The sequence below is a fragment of the Dryobates pubescens genome, chromosome 1, assembly GCF_014839835.1.
Source record: "Dryobates pubescens isolate bDryPub1 chromosome 1, bDryPub1.pri, whole genome shotgun sequence".
Classification (NCBI taxonomy): domain Eukaryota; kingdom Metazoa; phylum Chordata; class Aves; order Piciformes; family Picidae; genus Dryobates; species Dryobates pubescens.
In genome coordinates, this window is record NC_071612.1 from 63519110 (window position 1) to 63538027 (window position 18918).

The window sequence follows — 18918 nt, forward strand, 5'->3', positions numbered from 1 at the left end:
CACTCCAGCGAGAGCCTCCCCAGTGCGTTCAGTAGCTGTGGTGCAGCTGCTCTGCTTCCTCCACACGGGCACTGCTGGCGTGGCCTGTTTAACCCTTTGCTAGTGCCTCTCTGGACTCCCTGCCTCCTGACACCCTTGTGGGGCAGAGCTAAGAAACTTGATGTTCTCTCCCAGAAGAGCAGAAGGTGAGGCTGTTTCTCTCTGTGGCTGTAGCCAAGTGGTCCGCTCCCAGAGAAGCTGTGGGGCAAGGTAGCCTGGATGGTAAAAAATTTGTTTGGACTCAATATTTTCTGTCAAGATTGCTTAAACAAAAGATTTCAATGGCAGGAAATTGCCTAAGCCGAGCAGGGCTGCAGGCACTTACAGAGACGGGCTGGTGACTCAGCAACTTAAAATGCAGCCACAGGCAGGGAGGCTGGAAGGGTTCCTAGCTGTATCCTTTGCCTTTACCCAGGGAACTGGTCGAGTAGTTCTGAGCAGTACTTTTCCCCATCCCTGGCTGTTAATGTTTTCACAGACAATAAAAAAATAAATCAGCTCTTAGATTTCTTAGAATCATAGACTTTTTAGGGTTGGAAGGGACCCCAAGGATCATGCAGTTCTAACCCCCCTGCTGTGAGCAGGGACCCCTCACACGAGATCAGGTTGCTCAGAGCCACATCCAGCCTGGCCCTAAAAACCTCCAGGGATGAGGCTTCCACCACCTTCTTGGGCAACCTGTGCCAGTGTCTCACCACCCTCATGGGGAAGAACTTCTTCCTAACATCCAATTTGAATCTACCCATTTGTAATTCTGTTCCATTCCCCCTAGTCCTATCATTACCTGACACCCTACCATCCCCTTTAGAGGACTCAGCCTTTCAACACATAACTAAAAAGACTAAGTGAGGAAAGAATTTTGAGCACTGTTGCTGGTGAGCTGGGAGCCTGAGAGCACAAAGTGCATTATCAGTGCTTTGTAGAAGTCATCTGTGTCAGGGCCAGGAGTCAAAGATGATGTTTCTGAGATCCATATCTGCTTCAACTGCTAAACCAGCCTCCAGCTGCCGTGTGGGCAGGAGACACTTGACTGGTAAGTGAACCTCTCCAAACCAAGCAGAAGCCCATGTGCTACAGCTCACGTACAAACCCACTGGTCCCCAGCTGACAACTCCTGCCACGTGCTTTAAAACTGAATTTGCACAAGCCTGATTTAATCAAACATTGAGCAGGACATGAATGAAACCTGCACAGAGCCATTTGCATGCTCTGTCGTCAGATCATCCTTACAAAGATTTCCACGCCCCCCCCAAGTTTTCCTGTCTGACATCCTCCTTTAATTGCTGGTGACACAGTAAGTCTCGTGGCTCCATTCTCAATGCCCTGGTGGGTGTTTCTATAAATTCTGGACAGTTTAGGAGCAATCAAAAGTTGAGCTCTCTTGTCACATCTCAGTGTCTTTCTCAGTGGGACTTTGGGGGATTGAAATGCTTTGTGCAGATACCTGTGCGCATCAGCATCTCGTCTAGAAATGAGTGAGGGACTTGAGGGGTTTTAGTCATCAACAATTTTCAGTGGTGTCAGGCAAAACACTGACCCAAGGCATTTTGCCTCTAAGACATAAGCTTTTTATTGATGTCATCCATGAGAAAATCCATCTGTCTGCCTAGGAAGAGCCCTACTATCAGAAGAGAACAGAAACAGTGGAAGTGGAGCAGTAATTTGTGGTTATTTCACCCAGTTCTGTTCCCTGTGCTGTTTCCACACCAGTGTGGCCAGCTATGATGACACTGCCATCTGCAGTGCTGCTGTGAGTAGGTTGACACCTTTCCACTCTGTGCTGGATACTGTTAATGGCTGTTGGCTGCTCATTAATTTGGAGGCAGGTTGGTGCTTCACCTTCTTACTAATTCCCAGGGTCACAGAGATCCAAAGCTGCTGCCAGTTTTGGTGTTCCAGGTCCAGCAGCAGTGATCAGCAAAGTCAACTGCTGTTCTCTCAGTGACTGAAGCACTCTGCCTGTGCCACTTGATCTGAAAGCAGCATTTGCTGACAGGTGACCTGATTCTTCAGCTTGTGCTGTGCTGCTCTACAATGACACTACTCCCTGTTTACATTTTCTCCCTCTTTATTGCTGTTGTAGTTCTTGCCTTTAAATGAAGTATGGGCTGATAAGGAACTGGCTGGGAACCGTTTGATCCTGCTGCAAACCTCTTGATGTTGCTGTGAATCTGATTTAGTGAGTTCAGACAGGAATTTCACTCAGCCTTTTTCACTTCCCATCCTCCTTTCCTTGCAGTGGGTGAGATACAGTGATGATAAGCACAAGGGGAAAGCCTTGGAAGCAGTCCATGTGTACCTTTTTTTCCTCTACAACACTTTCAGTGTTGAGCCAACTGTCTGCAGATTCATGTCAAGGTGTTTATGCTTCTTCAAGTGTCTCAGGCTAAGCTATTTTCACTTTAAAAGTTCATTGGCTATCTGTGGATGTCCAGTACTGGCAACTTACTCTCTGTGTCATACAGCCAGCTCTTGGCAAACCCACAAACAAGCAGCTAACATCCTTGGGGGCTGCCTGTTCTAGCTGTGTCTGCCTCACGGGCAGCATGGAGCAGAGAAGCAGTCTCATTGCTCTGTTTGCACGGGCAGTCTGGTATCATGACTGTTGGTAAGGAAAGCATTGCACAGGTTGGAAGGGAGGTGGCACAAGATGACCTTTGAGGATCCCTTCCAACCTGATGCATTCATTCTATGATTCTAATGCATCTCTCTATATAAATGTCCCCACTGTCCATTTGTGACTTTGCCATCTCACCAGAACCAGTCTGAGCTATGCTGCCTCTGCCTCATTTCACAGATCTCCAAGGTGCCAGATGGTTTCCAGAGCTGCGTGAACCCTCTGCCCCGAAAGAGTGGCTGTCCATTGGGCAGCAATGGTCCCAGGACTGCAATTGTCCTGGAGCAGTGTGCCCACATGGCCAAGAAGGCCAATGGCATCCTGGCCCACATGAGAAATAGTGTGGCCAGCAGGAGCAAGGGAGTCATTCTGCCCCTCTGCTCAGCACTGGTTAGGCCACACCTTGAGTACTGTGTCTAGTTCTGGGCTCCTCAATTTAACACGTCCAGAGAAGGGCAATGAGGCTGGTGTGAGGTCTTGAGCACAAGCCCTGTGAGGAGAGGCTGAGGGAGCTGGGGTTGTTTAGCCTGGAGGAAGCTCAGAAGAGACCTTATTGCTCTCTACAGCTACCTGAAAGGAGGTTGTAGCCAGGTGGGGGTTGGTCTCTTCTCCCAGGCAACTAGCACCAGAACAAGAGGACATAGTCTCAGGCTGTGCCAGGGGAAGTTTAGGCTTGAGGTGAGGAGAAAGTTCTCCACAGAAAGTAATTGGCCATTGGAATGTGCTGTCCAGGGAGGTGGTGGAGTCACTGTCCCTGGAGGTATTCAAAAAAGGATTGGATGTGGTTCTTGGAGCCATGGTTTAGCTGTCAGGATGTGTTAGGTATCAGGCAATAGGTCGGACTTGATGATCTCTGAGGTTTTTTCCAACCTGGTTGATTCCATGTGATTCTGTGTGAGTGGTCAGATTGAGCTGTGGGCTGGTACTTCTGCCATGGGTGGCAGTGGATGGTTGTGTGCCTTATCTGCTTCCTGTTGGTGCAGGGTATATAACAGTGCTGGCTGCTCATCATGCTGCCTGTGGCTGTGGGATGGAGGAAGAGGTGAAGCACAGTCAGCGGTGCTAGTAAGTACAGCAGCAGCTCTTGCGTGTTTTGTGTGTCACTACCTGTACCTTTCTGTGTGTGCAGGGTGGGGGAAGTGGCATTCTTTCAACTATTTATGTAAATGCAGGAATAGGTTCTGATTTATCCTGGTTTGATGTGGGCACCTTCATGTGCTATCAATGGCTCAAAAACTCCATGATCTCTCATTGCTCAGCAGGATTTGTTACTAATGGAAGCAGTCCTTAGACCAGTACAGTACAGTGGGTTAGACCAGTACAGTACAGTGGGTTAGACCAGTACAGTACAGTGGGTTGTCCTGGCAGCACAGGGAGACAAAGTTTATGTCAGATCTGTCAATAATAATTTATTGGATGTTTGTAATGTTCAAAAGGAGAAGATAAATGATATCATCATGTTAGGAAGAAGTTCTTCATAGAAAGAGTGATTGGCCATTGGAATGTGCTGCCCAGGGTGGTGGAGTGCCCATCACTGGAGGTGTTTAGGAAGAGGCTGGATGGGGTGCTTGGTGCCGTGGTTTAGTTGATTAGATGGTGTTGGATGATGGGTTGGACTCGATGATCTCAAAGGTCTTTTCCAACCTGGTTAATTCTATTCTACTCTATTCTACTCTATTCTATTCTATTCTATTCTATTCTATTCTATTCTATTCTATTCTATTCTACCACACCTCCATCTAGCATGCCTTTTTTTTTTAAATCCCATTTTGGGACCTTCCCGCTCTGAGTGCTAAGGAAGTGCTCCTTGGATTCATTAAGCTGTCAGCAAAGTGTTTGGGAAATGATGATTTTCATCACCGCTGCCATGGCACTTGCGAAATGCGATGCTCCTCTTGCTGAGGAGCTCCAATGATTTCAGAGAATATGCAACAGATTTCAAAGCCCACTCAAAGTGGCTGATTGACTGACTCAAAGTGCTTGCACTGTTGCTCTGAAGCACAGCACAGCACTGGCATTGCTTAGCTCGTGTGGGATAAGTGATGGTTTGTTCTATCTTCTGTGCGGGGTGTTGTGACTATACTAACACCAGTGGCCAGGGGAAGTGAACTGACCCTTCATGCATTCGTGGTATTTAAGTTGGCCGATTTGGATTTGCCTGCAGTTAAGCATACAGTTAACCTCTCTTCATTCCAATTAGTTGAAAACTAAGGATTTCCTTCCTTCTGTTTTGAACTGATATGTAAGAGGAAATCCGTAGATGTTCCTGTTTTGAGTGAGCCTTTTACTAAGGAGTCCTGCTTGTGCCTTCACAACAAAAAAAATAGAATAGAAAGAAAGAAAAAGGTGATATCGGTTCAGATGTAACACTAGAAGCAGCAGATCCACTTCTGAAGGCTCTGCAGCCAAAGAGCACAGTGTGAAAATGCTCTCTCCCTGTTTCCTTTTAACCTCTGGTTTGTCTTGGATCTGACTCTCCGTAGGCGGTCTTCTCTTACAGAAGTTTCGGCCTCTATCACCACCCCTTCTGTGGAAAGGGTCCTGCCTGTGGAATCATGAACATGCATCCTCCTGGCTTGTTGTTTTTCTTCTTAGCAGCATGCTTCACTCCCCCAGCTGACTGCCAGAGCCAGAAGGTAAGTTTGGGAGTCTTTCTTTAGATGTTCATTGAGCGTTTCTTCAGGTCTGGAAGGTTGGGTGCTATTAAATATTCCTCCCCAAAACTCCCCTTTTCATTTGCATTTACTTAGGTGCAGGATATCACCCATGGTGAAACTTTAGGGCTGTTAAGGTATCTGCTGATGTGTGAGTATGTGTGTAATCTAACCTGAGGAACTAAAAACAAGGCTGAAGGCAGCTGCTGGACGTTTAGATGAGAATAAAATTGTACTTATGCTCAGCACTGACCTCCAAAGTGGCTACATGAAAGGCATATGCTCAGCATCTTTGCCTCCAGCTGTGTTCAGTACAGGTGATGGGAGCTTAGCATGCAAGAGAACAGGACCATAAGTTCCCAGGAGAACGTTATTGAAAGGTGTTTTGGTTTGGTTTGTTAAATCTGATCAAACTGTTGCTTTGCAGCAGGCTGGACACCTTTGTTTCAAGTACATTTCACTGCCAGTGAGGAGCGAGGATTACTTTCCGTTTTGTTTCAATGTTGTCATTCCTCCCTTGCCTGCTTTGTCTCCCTTTGTGTGTGCAGCAGCAGCTAGAGGAGTCGATGCTGCCTTTGCAGATCTGTTCTCCAGGCTCCGTGGTGAGGCATCCCAGTGTCTGCAGGCTAGAATTCGCTCTAATTCGTACTGCATCATTTTCTGCCACCCCCCTTTTTGTGGCCTGCTGCTGGAAAAATGAACTGACCTACAAAGTCAGAGTCTGAGAGGCATTTTGGAAACCTTATTCCCTGGGGATATGGGCTATGGAAAGGTGGTCTTGGCTTGAATGGCAGAGGGTCCTTATGGGGAGCACACAGACCTGTGTCAAGGCAGGTTCATCTGAAAGACTTCTTACACAAAAAGCAGCACTGGAAAGATGCTTTGGGTGCAAGCCTTTGCTTAGAGCCTTTCACAAAAGGGCCATTAATGACTAGTAAGCATTCAAATAAGGTAAGGGCCTCAGGAGCCTTTGGATTTGTAGGATCATTGAGGTGACTTGAGCACAAATGTGTAGAAGTTGTCTCTACTGGCGATTTTTGCTTGTCTGGAGGCATGGTTTCCAAGCAGAAGGGTTCTTAATATGGTTGTGTGTTCAGAGGCTGGGGCTCACATCCTCAGCTGCTGTAGGTGGAAATCTCTGTCCCTTCACTTTGAGACACTTAGTTTCTGTAATCCCTGAGTTGTCTGGCTTGGTGTAAACCAATTAAAATACCAGGTAACAAGTCCTCGCTCACAGAGAAGCGAAATGTTTTGAATCACCTCTGGAGTAGTTTGTTTAATCCAGCAAAAATAACTCCCTTTTAGAGTTGGGGGCTTTTTCCCCAAAAGATTCCCACATTGAAAGGTTCTAATGGGAGGTAAGGAAAAATAAGGGTCCAAAGAAGTCTTGTCTGATAGTTTGGGGCCTTTGGATCCATTTGCAATAGAAGTGCTGTGATTTCACAAGAGGCCTCCGCTGGCTTGCTGAGAGCAGTCCAGTCTCAGGCTGTGCTGGTGAGAAATGAGGGGATTGCTCTCTGCATGCCTCTGCCTCCAGTGCTCTGCAGCTGAAATGGTGAGAAACACCAGGGCAATAACAGGTCTTATGTTATGTGATCTGTGAGTTTGCTTGCTCAGCCTCAGGCTGACGAGTTGCTTGGACAAACGTGAAAGGTTTGTGTGTCCAGGAGTCTGTGCAGTTAAAAGTGTTACAGAGAGCTTCTTGGGAAGGTAGATAGATGCTTATAATGACTCAAACATGTGTTTTGTAAAGGGCAAATTCACTGGAAACTTGGTGATTCATTTGATAATGACTGTTTCTAGAACTGGCCCCAGGATGGTTGGAGCCCAGCACTGACGTCCAAATATGTTTTCCTTTCTTTCTTGAGTTTTTCCCTACAGAAGGATTTGTGTGCGAGCTAGGGAGGAAAAGATAAAAGGTGAAAATGAGAGGACTTAAACTAGTCCTTAAAACAAAATAAATCCTCCCCAGCTTACTCTCTTGATGCAATCAGAGAAACATAGGCAGTTGAGAAGTGAGGGGCATCTATGTTAGAGTGAGAGGAGGGAGGGGAGCACTGCAGCATCCAGAAGCTCAGAGATGTCTCAGCTATGCACAGAGGGCAGTGGCTGCTCATGCACATGCAAGGGTTTGAGAGCAGGCAGACAGCAGAGTCCAGCCCTGGCAGACAGAGCTCAGTGTGGATAGAGGCACCCCGGCCCTTAATTTCTAGCTACAGCTAGATGTCTTTTGCTTTAAGAGCATCCTTTAATTTTGGAGCAGGTTGCTTTGCACCCAAAGTGTGACACAGCCCAGGCTCACCGCATCACCTGATCAGAAGGGTGACTTTCACACCCCCTTTCCCTGGCACAGCCACCATGCACCACGCTGACTCGTGGCCCACCAGGCAGCATTGCTGCATCACAGGGGTACAAATTCCCTCTCACTGCTGCTTCAATCAGCACCTTCAAACATGGAATGAGTGGTCATAGGTGAGCCCAAGGGAGCAGTGCATCATTGTTTTCCATGAGGCTGTGTCCCAGGAGGCAGCTCTGACTCAAATTCCTGTCTGCCTTTCATCCCCTCCAAAATTCAAGTATCCAAATTGTTGCAGTTGTGTCCCTTGATTCCTTCTTCTGCTTTTCTAAGAAGCAAAACACTCCAGAAAATGACTGCTTCATCAGTTCTGTCACTCAAATAAGAAGGGAAATATATTTTTTTATTGTTTTCCACACAGCTGTTTTCTTCCTCTTTTCCCCTGCCTGCTGCTGCTGCTGACACAAGCATCTTTCCTCAGAAAAAGAGGAAGATCTTACTGGAAAGTTGCCTAAAGCTCATGAAGTGTCCCAGGAAGGTAGGGTAGGGAGGAATCTACAGTCATTATCCTCTCTTAGAGGCCTGCAAGTAATTAAAGATGCCAACAGGGAGGAATGACAACCCTTCTCCTCTCCTGGTGTCCATCTCCATTTAGAAATGGAGCCACAGTGATGAAGGGAAGAGAAAGGAATAATGTGGAATAATATGTGAGTTATGGTGTCATCCTCCACCACCATGACAGAGAACACATTCGGTGGCCCAACTCTATCTGCTGCCAGCCAACTCCTGATGCCTGGAAGTGGAGATTAAACAGAAGATTGGAGAGCTTTAATGTGTTCTGTGCTCTGCTGGGTGGTATTTTTTGTACAGCTCAGACACCTGATAAAGGTTTGTGGGGTAATTATGACAATGCTAACTCATGGATAGGTGTCCACCTCTGTTTTTCCCTTTCCTTTCCTCTTTCTGAACCATTGACCCAGTGTAGGTTGAAGCTGAGATTTGCTGGGACTAGAAAAGCAGGAGAGGTTCCATTCTGACAGACCCACATGCTATGCTTCAACTGGCTCCTTTCAAAAGCTGAGCTTTAATATGGAGTCCTCATTTGTACTTGAATCAGCTGGTTGGATGGACTTCTTCTCCACCCCACAATGACACTGTTGGTCTTTTACTGTGGAGATAGCACCTCATTTGTCCATCCATATTGGCTGCCTTCTCTGCTTTGCTCCTTGGAAAATGGGAAATCCCTGGCTGTACTTTGTGTCAGTGGAGTGAAAATGTGAGGAACAGCAAAGCTGATCTTCCTCCTGATGAAAAAAAATATTAGGAAAGGTGGATTGGGTGGATCTCAGATTGGCTTTGAGCTGTTTATGTGGCAAGGGAGGCCTTGACACAGCAGGTTCCTTAGAGATTCTGCCACCAAAGGAAGCAGAGATTACTGCACGGTAAAGGAAGCTCCAGATGCACAACTAGAAACTGATATCCATGTGAAGGGCAGCCACAGGCCCAGAAATCACTTTCTTCATTGAGCAGTGTTCTTGCATGGGTAGCTGAAGAAGAAGGACCACTGGAGGCAAGAAAAAGCCCAGCTCTAGGCAGAGGGAACATGGGTGTGAGTCAGGAAAACATTCCAGGAAGATCTCCCTGTGGACCTGGGACTTAGGGGTTATCTCTCAGGAGGTTTTCCTGACAGAGGCTTCTGGTTATCATGTGGGAGGGCCTTCCTGAGCTGTTGATAACTGATGGGAAGCCATGGACTTCCTCCCTTGCCTTGAGGCAAATGTATGCATCCAAGCTTAAGTTCAGAGGAAGCAAAGCTGAGATTGCCGATGGAAATCCGAAACGAGGCGTTCTGGGCATGGGAGAACTGCTGCATTAACAGCATTGTGCAGGGTTGGCTCAAAAAAATCCCAGATCAAGGCCTCCTCCCAAAATTTGATCTAATGTTTTTATTTTTAGAAAATACAGTGCCTGTGGAGGCACAGTTGATGTGAGCTGTGTGGGTTTTTTCCAGCCAGTGACCTTTTGGGGCAAATACAGCTCATGCCTCCCAGCTTTTCTCTGCCACCATCAATGGCAAATGCTGTCTGGTTTTAAAATGAGCAAAGAGGGTTCTGTGCAGCTGCTTTACTGCAGGACTTTAGAAATCCAAGAAACTGCTCTCAGGGTAAAATCATGACAAACTGCCATAGGCTGCTGCTGCTGATTTGCTCTGAGGCAGTGTTAATGGGTACAGGGGTACAGAAAAGCCCCTGGGTACAGAGGAAACCTGAACCCCTAAAATTATTCCGGTTGGGTGGACAGGCTCATGCTGAATTTGTCACTAGCCGTGTGAGTCATCAAACTCTTCTACCTGAACTTCTTGCAGTGCTTCCCAAGTTCTTCACACTTGGGATCAAAGCACCAAGGGCCATCTAGGTGGTCAGAGAGGTGCAGAGCACTTCTCTTGTTAACCTACACCCTTCTCACTTGTGTCAAAGAGAACTGACAGGAGAAGTATTTGTGTGGGCAGCTCCTGGGCTCTGGGACATAGACTGAGCTAAAGCATTTGGTTCTTCAGACCCATGAAAGAGCAAAGAAACCACCAATGAACTCCATCACAGCAATGGCATGGAGGAGAGAAAGGCTGTGTGGGATCTCAAAGTCAGTGTCTTCTGGCAAGGGTTATTGACTTCAGGTTTGTCCTCACGTAGCCCTACCAGATGTTTGTCAAAGATCAGCTTACGTTACCAGTGCAGAGTTATGATTATTTTAGAGATGGTTAGAATTTTTGCTGTGAGGTGCAGAGGAGAGATAAGATTGCTGTGGCCTGCCCTCTTGCCTTCTAGCTGAGACTGAAGAGGAGCAGCAGGCAGCCGTGCAATGAGATAGCCTGGGCCGTGTGAGTGCGTGGTGTACCCCCCAGCAGCTGTGCTGGTCACTGCCCTCCCCAGTGGTGTCTGAGGAATGGTACAATGTTGCTAGAGATATTAAAGGTTGGCAGGATGAGTGGCAAGGCGAACACTTTCACCTGGGGCTTATTTCCATTCTGTTTTTTTTCTGTTGAAGTTAAAATCCATGCGATGCAACATCAAGACGATGTTCACCACAAACACAGCGTGTACTTCCTGTGCTGTGGCACCTAAAATGTTGTGTCCAAGAGGCTGGTCGAAGACCACCCAAGGACTAGGAGTGAGGGACTGCAGGTAAGACCTATTTCTTAACCCTGTTAAGTTTGTGCTGCAGCTTTGCTGTGCAAGTGTGGCCGTTTGACGCTGTGCCTTTAAGAAAGGGGCACACTGGCTAAATGTTTGTAAAATATTTACCTGTATTTGTTGTGTTACATAGAATCTGTTTCCTTGTAAAATATAATCTCATTTTTCCGACTGGGTTTAGCCGTGGTCTCTTTCTCAGTGGGGGAGGGAAAGCAGAGCCTTTCCTTTCAAACCACCACAGCAAGGAGTAGAGTATATGCCTTCAGGAGAACACATGTGTGTTTTGGGCTATAAAGATCCAAAGAGGTTTGTTTTCAGGTGCATAAAAAGGCATTTATGGCCCCTATTATCGTTGCTTTTGTCTCCTCGAAAATCCCAAGGTCTTTTTGCTGGCCTCAGGGTTCAATATGCACAGAACAAATGACGTGATCGTTACCTCTCATTTACCCTAACCAACTTGACTTCGCTCATCCTCCTGCAGCAGCTTAACAGAGGTCTGGCTAGCACAGAAACCTGTTTCAGACACACAACTCCACAGTGGATCATTAGGAAAATAATATAATGATAGTTCCCCTTGTCTATCCTCCCAGCTTCCAGCAATAACCCTCTGAACTTTTTCCCTTCCTCGCTCGCTTTATGACAATCCCTTGTTCATGTGTTCCCTGCTCTCATTCTGCTGAGCCCGACTCTAATAGGAAATGAGCGAAGGAAAACTGGATTTACCAGGAAGCTTTTTAAAAAACAAAGCACTATAGGTTATTGTTTGCATGTCTGTGCAGCAGTGAATGCCAGCTGCTAATATATAGCTCCATTGTCTGCTGCTTGCTGGGCTTCACTGTTCCACTGGAACACTCCAAAATAGCCGTCGCAGGTTTGCAGTTGGTAGCAGTTTTTGCACGGCCACACGCAGAGGACTCAGACCGAAGCCTGCACAGCAGTGCTATCAAGACAATTTCCAAGTTCCTTTTGGGAAGGATGTGGTTCCAAAAATAAAAAGAAATGTAAGAGCAATATGAGTGTATGCAGCTTTTCAAAGTGCTAGCTGCTCTTGTGGTGGTTGTTGGACAGTCCTAAGAATAGTTCTCTACTGCATACGTGCAGAACAAGAGCCAGTGCCACCAAGGGCTCACCCTCTGTGCAGGAGTGACGGATTAAGGGTTGCAAATGAGTTGCTTCTTTGGAGATCTAAAGGAATTTGGCCAAAATTGAATAGAGAGTCTGTGAGTAACACAGATATTAAAGCCAAATTTCATAGAATCACTAATGTTGGAAAAGACCTCTAAGATCATCAAGTCCACTCCACATTACCATGACCACTAGACCACATCCCATCTACTTGTTTTTTGACCACCTTCAGGGATGGGGGCTCCACCTCTTCCCTGAGCAGCCTGCTGTGATGCCTGGCCACTCTTTCAGTAAAGAAATTCTTCTTAATATCCAATCTAAACTCCCCCTGGTGCAGCTTGAGACAGTGTCCTGCCATTAATTTAAAGGTCCATCATCTCAGCCATGATGGATAAAGAAAACTTTAATGGCAAAAAAAAGACAAGTCCTGCAAAGAGATTTTGTTCTTGCACAGTTATTTTAGTTGGGAAGTTAAATGCTGTGTCACCCTGAAGATCCTGACATTATTTCCATGCTGTCTAAGGCTTCTCTCCTGATGCCCTCAGACTGCCCAATGTTTTGCCTGGCAGTCCCTGGCAGTTTCCTTACAACCAATCTTTGAGTCTCAGGTCAGTGGGCATCCTTAGAGAAGCCATAACCCGAGGGCCAATTCTTGTGCCCAGGGAATGAGAGTCCTTCTCTCCCTTCAGAGCTCAGGGCACAGCAGAGTGATTGCTCAGAAAGACCCCCAGCAGGCATGTGGTGTGTTCATGTTGTAATCACGAGTCTGGGATTGTTCTTTTTAAGATTCACTGTCAAGTTAGGAGAAAATATCCTTTCCCAGCCAGGATGCCATCACATCTGTAAGAAGGAAATTGAGGAGAAAAGATGCTGTCCAGGATTCTGGGGCACAGAGTGTTATGGTGAGTTTGTCTTCTTTCTCCCACCCTCTCGAGCTGTTGAATAAGTCAAACCAGTTTTAATAAGCCTTATTAAATATGCATCAAGGGGATTGATTTTCATTATCCCTCAAACACAAGATCTGCATTTTCTGTCTGGGAGGCTCAGAATATAATGGGGAAAGAATCCCTTTGCTTTAGATGAGCTGAGCCCTCTTACATTTAACACATAACATAACCCCCTGTGGTGGAACTTCCTTTTGTCTCTTTTTTAAAAATAAGCTTTTGGAAAGGGATGTTTTTGTTCCTCTTTAAGAAAGTTTCCAAAGGAAGAGGAAGATATTTCTTTCTGATGTCCCTCTAGTCTGCAGTGCATGTGCCACATGCTCTGCTGTACAGTCTGGAGTTAGAAAATGCTTAGCAGTTCCAAGAGAAGGTGAAAATAACTGACTGTCCCAATGCTCCCACTCAGCTTTAGGCCAAGGACTGAGAATTGGCTTTTCCTTGTCTTAAAAATCCCAGAGCAAGACCTACTAAACTAAACACTTCCCATAGGATCAGTCAAGGTTGGAAGGGACCACAAGGATCATCTAGTTCCAACCCCCCTGCCATGGGCAGGGACAGCCCACACTAGATCAGGCTGGCCAGAGCCTCGTCCAGCCTGGGCTTAAACACCTCCAGGGATGGGGCCCCAACCACCTCCCTGGACAACCCATTCCAGGGCTTCACCACTCTCATGGTGAAGAACTTCCTCCTCACCTCCAGCCTGAATCTCCCCACCTCCAGCTTCATTCCATTCCCCCTAGTCCTATCACTACCTGACATCCTGAGCAGTCCCTCCCCAGCCTTCTTGTAGGCCCCCTTCAGATACTGGAAGGCCAGAATTAGGTCACCTGGGAGCCTTCTCTTCTCCAGACTGAACAGCCCCAACTCCTTCAGTCTGTCCTCATAGGAGAGGTGCTCCAGCCCTCTGCTCATCCTCATGGCCCTTCTCTGGACACCTTCCAGCATGTCCATATCAACATCATGCAACTGACTGCTGGGATATTTCCAGTCCTGCAGCAAATGGGATTTTTGAGTGCTTGACCCTGTTCTCACACAAAATGGTTTGAATAAGCAGCTGGCTTTGTCAGAAGAATTACATGCCTTGAATGACCAGAAATAGTCCCCAGAACTTAAAGGCTCCCTGGTCCAAACACGTGTGCCCCATGTTTTTCTGAGCATACTTCCAGCTCTTCATGAAGTCAGAGAGAGCTGACAATGCTCAGCATTTTTGCAAAGCAGGTTTCTGTCTGTCCTGAGTTTCAGAACTGCTCTCAGATGTTTGATACTGCCTCTCACTCATGCTGAAAGCAGTGGCTCCAGCTCAAACCATATTTCAGTGCCTTTGCTGTAATTCTGTTAGTTACGAGCTGCTGGGACTTTTTCTTAGAGTTTTAATAAATGGCTGCTCTGTCCTAGCAGCCAAATTGCTCCTTGATGCCCCTCCTGGTCATCTCCACCAGCTGTGTGCCAGCATTAGGTGTATTGGGTAGGCAGGCAGGGACTTTGCTGGTGAAGAGGCCGTTGCTTTTGCACATCTGGAATGCCTGGGGAAAGAGGAAAGAGGAATGAGGATCCAACACTGGTTGTTCAATCCAAGCTTGTCTGGCCTGTCTCTTGCCTGCTAGAGTGTCCAGGTGGCTCTGACAATCCCTGCAGTGGCCATGGGACATGCCTGGATGGCATTCAGCGGAATGGGACCTGCACCTGCAAGGTGAGTGCATGATTTATTCTGAGGGTAATGTGCTTTGTTTGGAGGAAGCTGTGTAGCATCTGTGTAGATGCTTTGGATGAAAGCTGCCCTTCTGCCTGGGAGGTCATTAGCAGCTTCTTCCACTCCAGCATCAGTGCCTGTGGTTTTCCTGGAGGGTTGGTGTGGTCTGCAATAACACCAAGACGTTATTGTTGAGGTGTGGAGTTGGGAGGGGTCTCTAGGGGGAAATGAAGAAAGAATGACATGAACTTAACCCTCTGAGCAGCTGAAATAATCAGTGTCTGTCTGTGACTGCAAGAAGTCCTGAGATACTTGGCTCTTAATTCACTGCACCTTGTCCAGACTTGGATCTTGTACCACCCCCCCAGATGAACTGGTTCTGCACCTTGGTAGGCAAATCCTCTCTCAGGAAAAGGAGAGACCAGAAAGAGAACTTAGGGCAGATGTTTACTTCTTCCCTTTACAGCTCCAGACTTTGTACACCAAAAGCAGCAACACTTCTTGCACATTTGAATCATATGGAGCAATGGTTCAGAAAACCTTAGTCTAATGGATCAGTGCCAGCCTTGAAGCTTTTTTTGTGAGCTGTAGGCTTTTACAGTTTCTTTACTTATTAGCATTGTGAGATAAAATCCTACTTTTTAGGCCCTTCTTTGGGGGGGGGGGGGGGGCGGGGGGAAAAAGTGGATTTTGGATCTAAATCAAAGAACTTCACATCAATTAGAACATACACTTTAGTTCCCCAATGCCTGGAAAAACAATGTCAGAGTCCCACTGCCATTAGTGAATCCCAAATTCTTTATTCAGAGGGGTGCCAGAAGCCAGCTGGCACATTCCTGAGTGTTTGTGATCAGGACAGTGTTTCCTCAACGCCCACCAGAGTTTTGCTGGCATTTTGCATGCCCTCTGTGTGTCAGCTTGCACTCTGGGGCTGGTTAGTACTAGTAGGGCCATGAACAGATCAGTTTCCTTCACTGTATTCCTTCAACTACAACAGCAAATCAGAAATGGGGAGAGGCTTTGAACTGTGGTGATGTGTGGAACAATGCACAATGATGAAAGAAATAACTGGGACATTTGGGGGCCCTTTGCAACCTGCCCTAGGTGAACCTGCTCTGGCAGAGGGCCTGGATTAGATGATCCCCAGAGGTCCTTTCCAACCCCTGTGATTCTGTGGTTCCAGGAGCAGTACAGTGGTTTTGCCTGCCAGAATTGTCGAGATGAAAATCGCTTTGGCCCAGACTGTCAGTCAGGTAAGGATGAGTGGTTCAGGTGAAACCTCCACAAAGTAACTAAGAACAAGGAAGGAGGAGGCTGAGTGAGGAAGATTACTGGAGAGAAGAAGATGCCAGCTGGCAGTGTTCAAGAGCAGGTGTCCTGGCATTTTGTCTTTGTACCTTTCCCTGCTATCCCATTAGACAAATGCTTCTGTCTTTCACTCAAATCACTCCGTTGTTCCTGTTGTAAATATTTCTCTACCCTTAGCAGGACCATCCCAGTTTCTTCTCTGGTTTTGCCCAGGCTATCACCTACACCCCTGAAGCAACCCACACCCACTTTCCCAAGTGTCTTCCAGACTCCTACCCTGCTTGTCTCTCAGTTTCTTCCTTGTTGCCCCTCCCTACAAAATCAATAGGCACAGTGCTGCTCTCTCATGTATGCTATTTCTGGAAGCAATTTATGACCAGCACAGTCTGGCTGTTGAAGGAGCCCTTTTGTCCAGCTCCTGGTTCCTTTGTTATCCTTTGTTTGTGATGTAGGTGCGATCTTGGTGGCTGTGTTCACAAAAGACCACCAAGACCACCAATGCTAGGATCAGAGATGTGGTAAGTTCTCATAACACTCCTTCCACATTGAGTGCAGGAGCCTCAGAGGACTGGCAAGTTAAAACACATGTCTGAAAAGCTGGTCCAGGTGTTGCATTCAAGGCTTTTCTTACAGGGTGGTACAATGTCTGCTTGAGCACAGGACACATAGTTTGCCCTCTGCAAGCTCCTGGCAAGGGCCTGGTTTTCAAAGGAGCCACATTTGTTGTGGATTATTGGTGGGAAATGAAGGTGCAAAGTCCTAGGGCAGTTGTTCAGTGCACTGGAGCCCTGTGCACTGCCTTGTAGCTGAAGGTCAGGTTTGTCTGGACTTCCTTTGCAGTGTGTGACTGCGTGCACGGAGAATGCAGCAGCGGTGTCACAGGGAATGGAAGCTGCACCTGCTATGGAGGCTACACAGGCCCCAGGTGTGACCAAGGTAAACACAGTGGTAGCTGCAGAGGGGCTCTTAGGGCTAAGCTATGATGTGGGCTTGGATGCATGTGTCCCAAAAGGAGCTGGGGGGCAATGAAGAGTTTGGAAAGGTAGAAGAAAGATCATCTGAGCACTGGAGAGCTAGACAGAGCAGAAAGCTGGAATCTGCTCCTCATTCCATGACAGTGGCCAAGATATTCCATCTCTTTCTGTGGAAACCAGATAGATCCTTTCACCTCTCTGAGCTTTGTGGGATCTGACTACCTACACTTTATCTTCTGGCTTTTCTGCCAGCTTGGGGGCCTCTGGAAACCTCATTTGCCTTAATTTCCAAGTATTCTTTGTCAAGTAAGTTGTGTCTCCCAGCAGCACCTAGCATGCTCAAAGGGAAGCTCTCTTTGCTTTGTGATTCCAGAGCTTCCTCTCTGCAAAGGCATCACGTGTGAGGCCAACAGCGAGTGTGTGGTACGAGATGGGACAGCCACATGTGACTGCAAGCTGGGCTACACAAAGACTGGGAGCACTTGCCAAGGTGGGAAACTCAACTGGGACCTTAAATGATCTCCTGTTTGGAAAAATCTTGTTGCACTGGCATCTTCAGCTGAATTGGATCACTGTGAATGATCACTGCACAAGGGGACAGAGAGCACTGTCAGCAAGTTTGCTGGTGGCACCAAACTGTGTGGAATGGCTGACACACCCCAGGGTTGTGCTGCCATTCAGCAGGACTTGGACAGGCTGAGAGCTGGGCAGGGAGAGATTGAATGAGGTTCAACAATGGCAAGTGTAGAGTCTTGCACCTGGGAAAGAGCAACCCCAAGAACCAGGATAGGTTTGGGACTGACCTGCTAGAGAGCAGTGAAGGGGAAAAGGACCTGGGGGTCTTAGTGAATGAAAGGTTGATCATGAGCCAGTAATGTGCTCTTGTGGCCAAGAAGGCCAAAGGTATCCTGGGTTGTATTAGAAGAGGTGTGGTCAGTAGGTTGAGAGAGGTTCTCTTCCCTCTCTACTCTGCCCTGGTGAGGCCACATCTGGAATGTTGTGTCCAGTGCCGTGCCCCTCAGTTCAGGCAGGACAGGGAACTGCTTGAGAGAGTCCAGCGCAGAGCCATGAAAATGATAAAGGGAGTGGAACATCTTCCTTATGAGGAGAGACTGAAGGAGCTGGGGCTCTTCAGCTTGGAGAAGAGGAGACTAAGAGGTGACCTCATTCATTAATGTTTATAAACAAATAAAGGTTGAGTGCCAAGAGGATGGAGCCAGGCTCTGCTTGGCAATGCCCAGTGGCAGGACAAGGGGCAGTGGGGGGAAGTTGAGGCAGAGGAAGTTCCATGGAAACAGGAGGAAGAATTATTCCACTGTGAAGGTGACAGAGCACTGGAACAGGCTGCCATGGGGAGTTGTGGAGTCTCCCTCTCTGGAGATATTCAAGACCCACCTGGATGAGTTCCTGTGGGACCTGGTATAGGTGATCCTGCTTTGGCAGGGGTGGTTGGACTGGATGATCTCTCAAGGTCCCTTCCAGCCTCTGACATTGATTCTGTGAATAGAACACTTACCTCACTGCAGAAGATTAAGAGCCTGGTTTTTAGGAATCCCTTTTAAGACCAAGAGCTTTTGGGTCTCTTCTCACTTAGTCCTGAAAGCAAGACATTAATTAAAGTTGCAGGATGCATCCAGCACTTGCTTAGAAGTATGTACTGAATAGCTGCAACAAAGGGATGTTGGTGAGTCTGTCCCAGGTTAACTAATGAAGTGTGTAATTGGAGGATTTCTTCTCTAACCTCTTAGCTTTGCTAAGAGAAAGTCAGTAAGATGCACATGCCTAGGGAGTTTCACTGGTTCCTTGCAGCTTTTGCTGACCAAACTGCAGTTTCATACAGCCTCAGGTGTGATGGAAATCCAGCAGTAAATCCAAGCATCCTCTCTTACTCGTACTTCTGTTACTGAAGTAGCAGAAAACACAAGGGACAATGGCTTCAAACTAGAGAAGGGTAGATTTAGATTGCATGTTAGGAACAAGTGCTTTGCTGTGAGGGTAGTGGAACACTGGAACAGGTTGCCCAGGGAGGTGGTTGGGGCCCCAACCCTGGAGATACTTTAGGTGAGGCTTGACAGGGCTC

At 47.2% G+C, this 18918-nt stretch overlaps 1 protein-coding gene across 1 annotated transcript in view; it reads left to right on the forward strand.

The window, feature by feature from the left end:
- The first annotated feature begins 4989 nt into the window (after window positions 1-4989).
- The window catches only part of STAB1 (stabilin 1), a 67875-nt gene continuing 53946 nt past the window's right edge, over window positions 4990-18918 (forward strand). Inside the window, exons 1-7 of the mRNA XM_054167236.1 lie at window positions 4990-5292; window positions 10652-10788; window positions 12709-12824; window positions 14471-14556; window positions 15740-15809; window positions 16705-16800; window positions 17212-17328. Of these exons, the coding sequence (XP_054023211.1) occupies window positions 5212-5292; window positions 10652-10788; window positions 12709-12824; window positions 14471-14556; window positions 15740-15809; window positions 16705-16800; window positions 17212-17328 (703 nt within the window). The 5' untranslated portion in view covers window positions 4990-5211. The remainder of the gene's footprint in view (window positions 5293-10651; window positions 10789-12708; window positions 12825-14470; window positions 14557-15739; window positions 15810-16704; window positions 16801-17211; window positions 17329-18918) is intronic.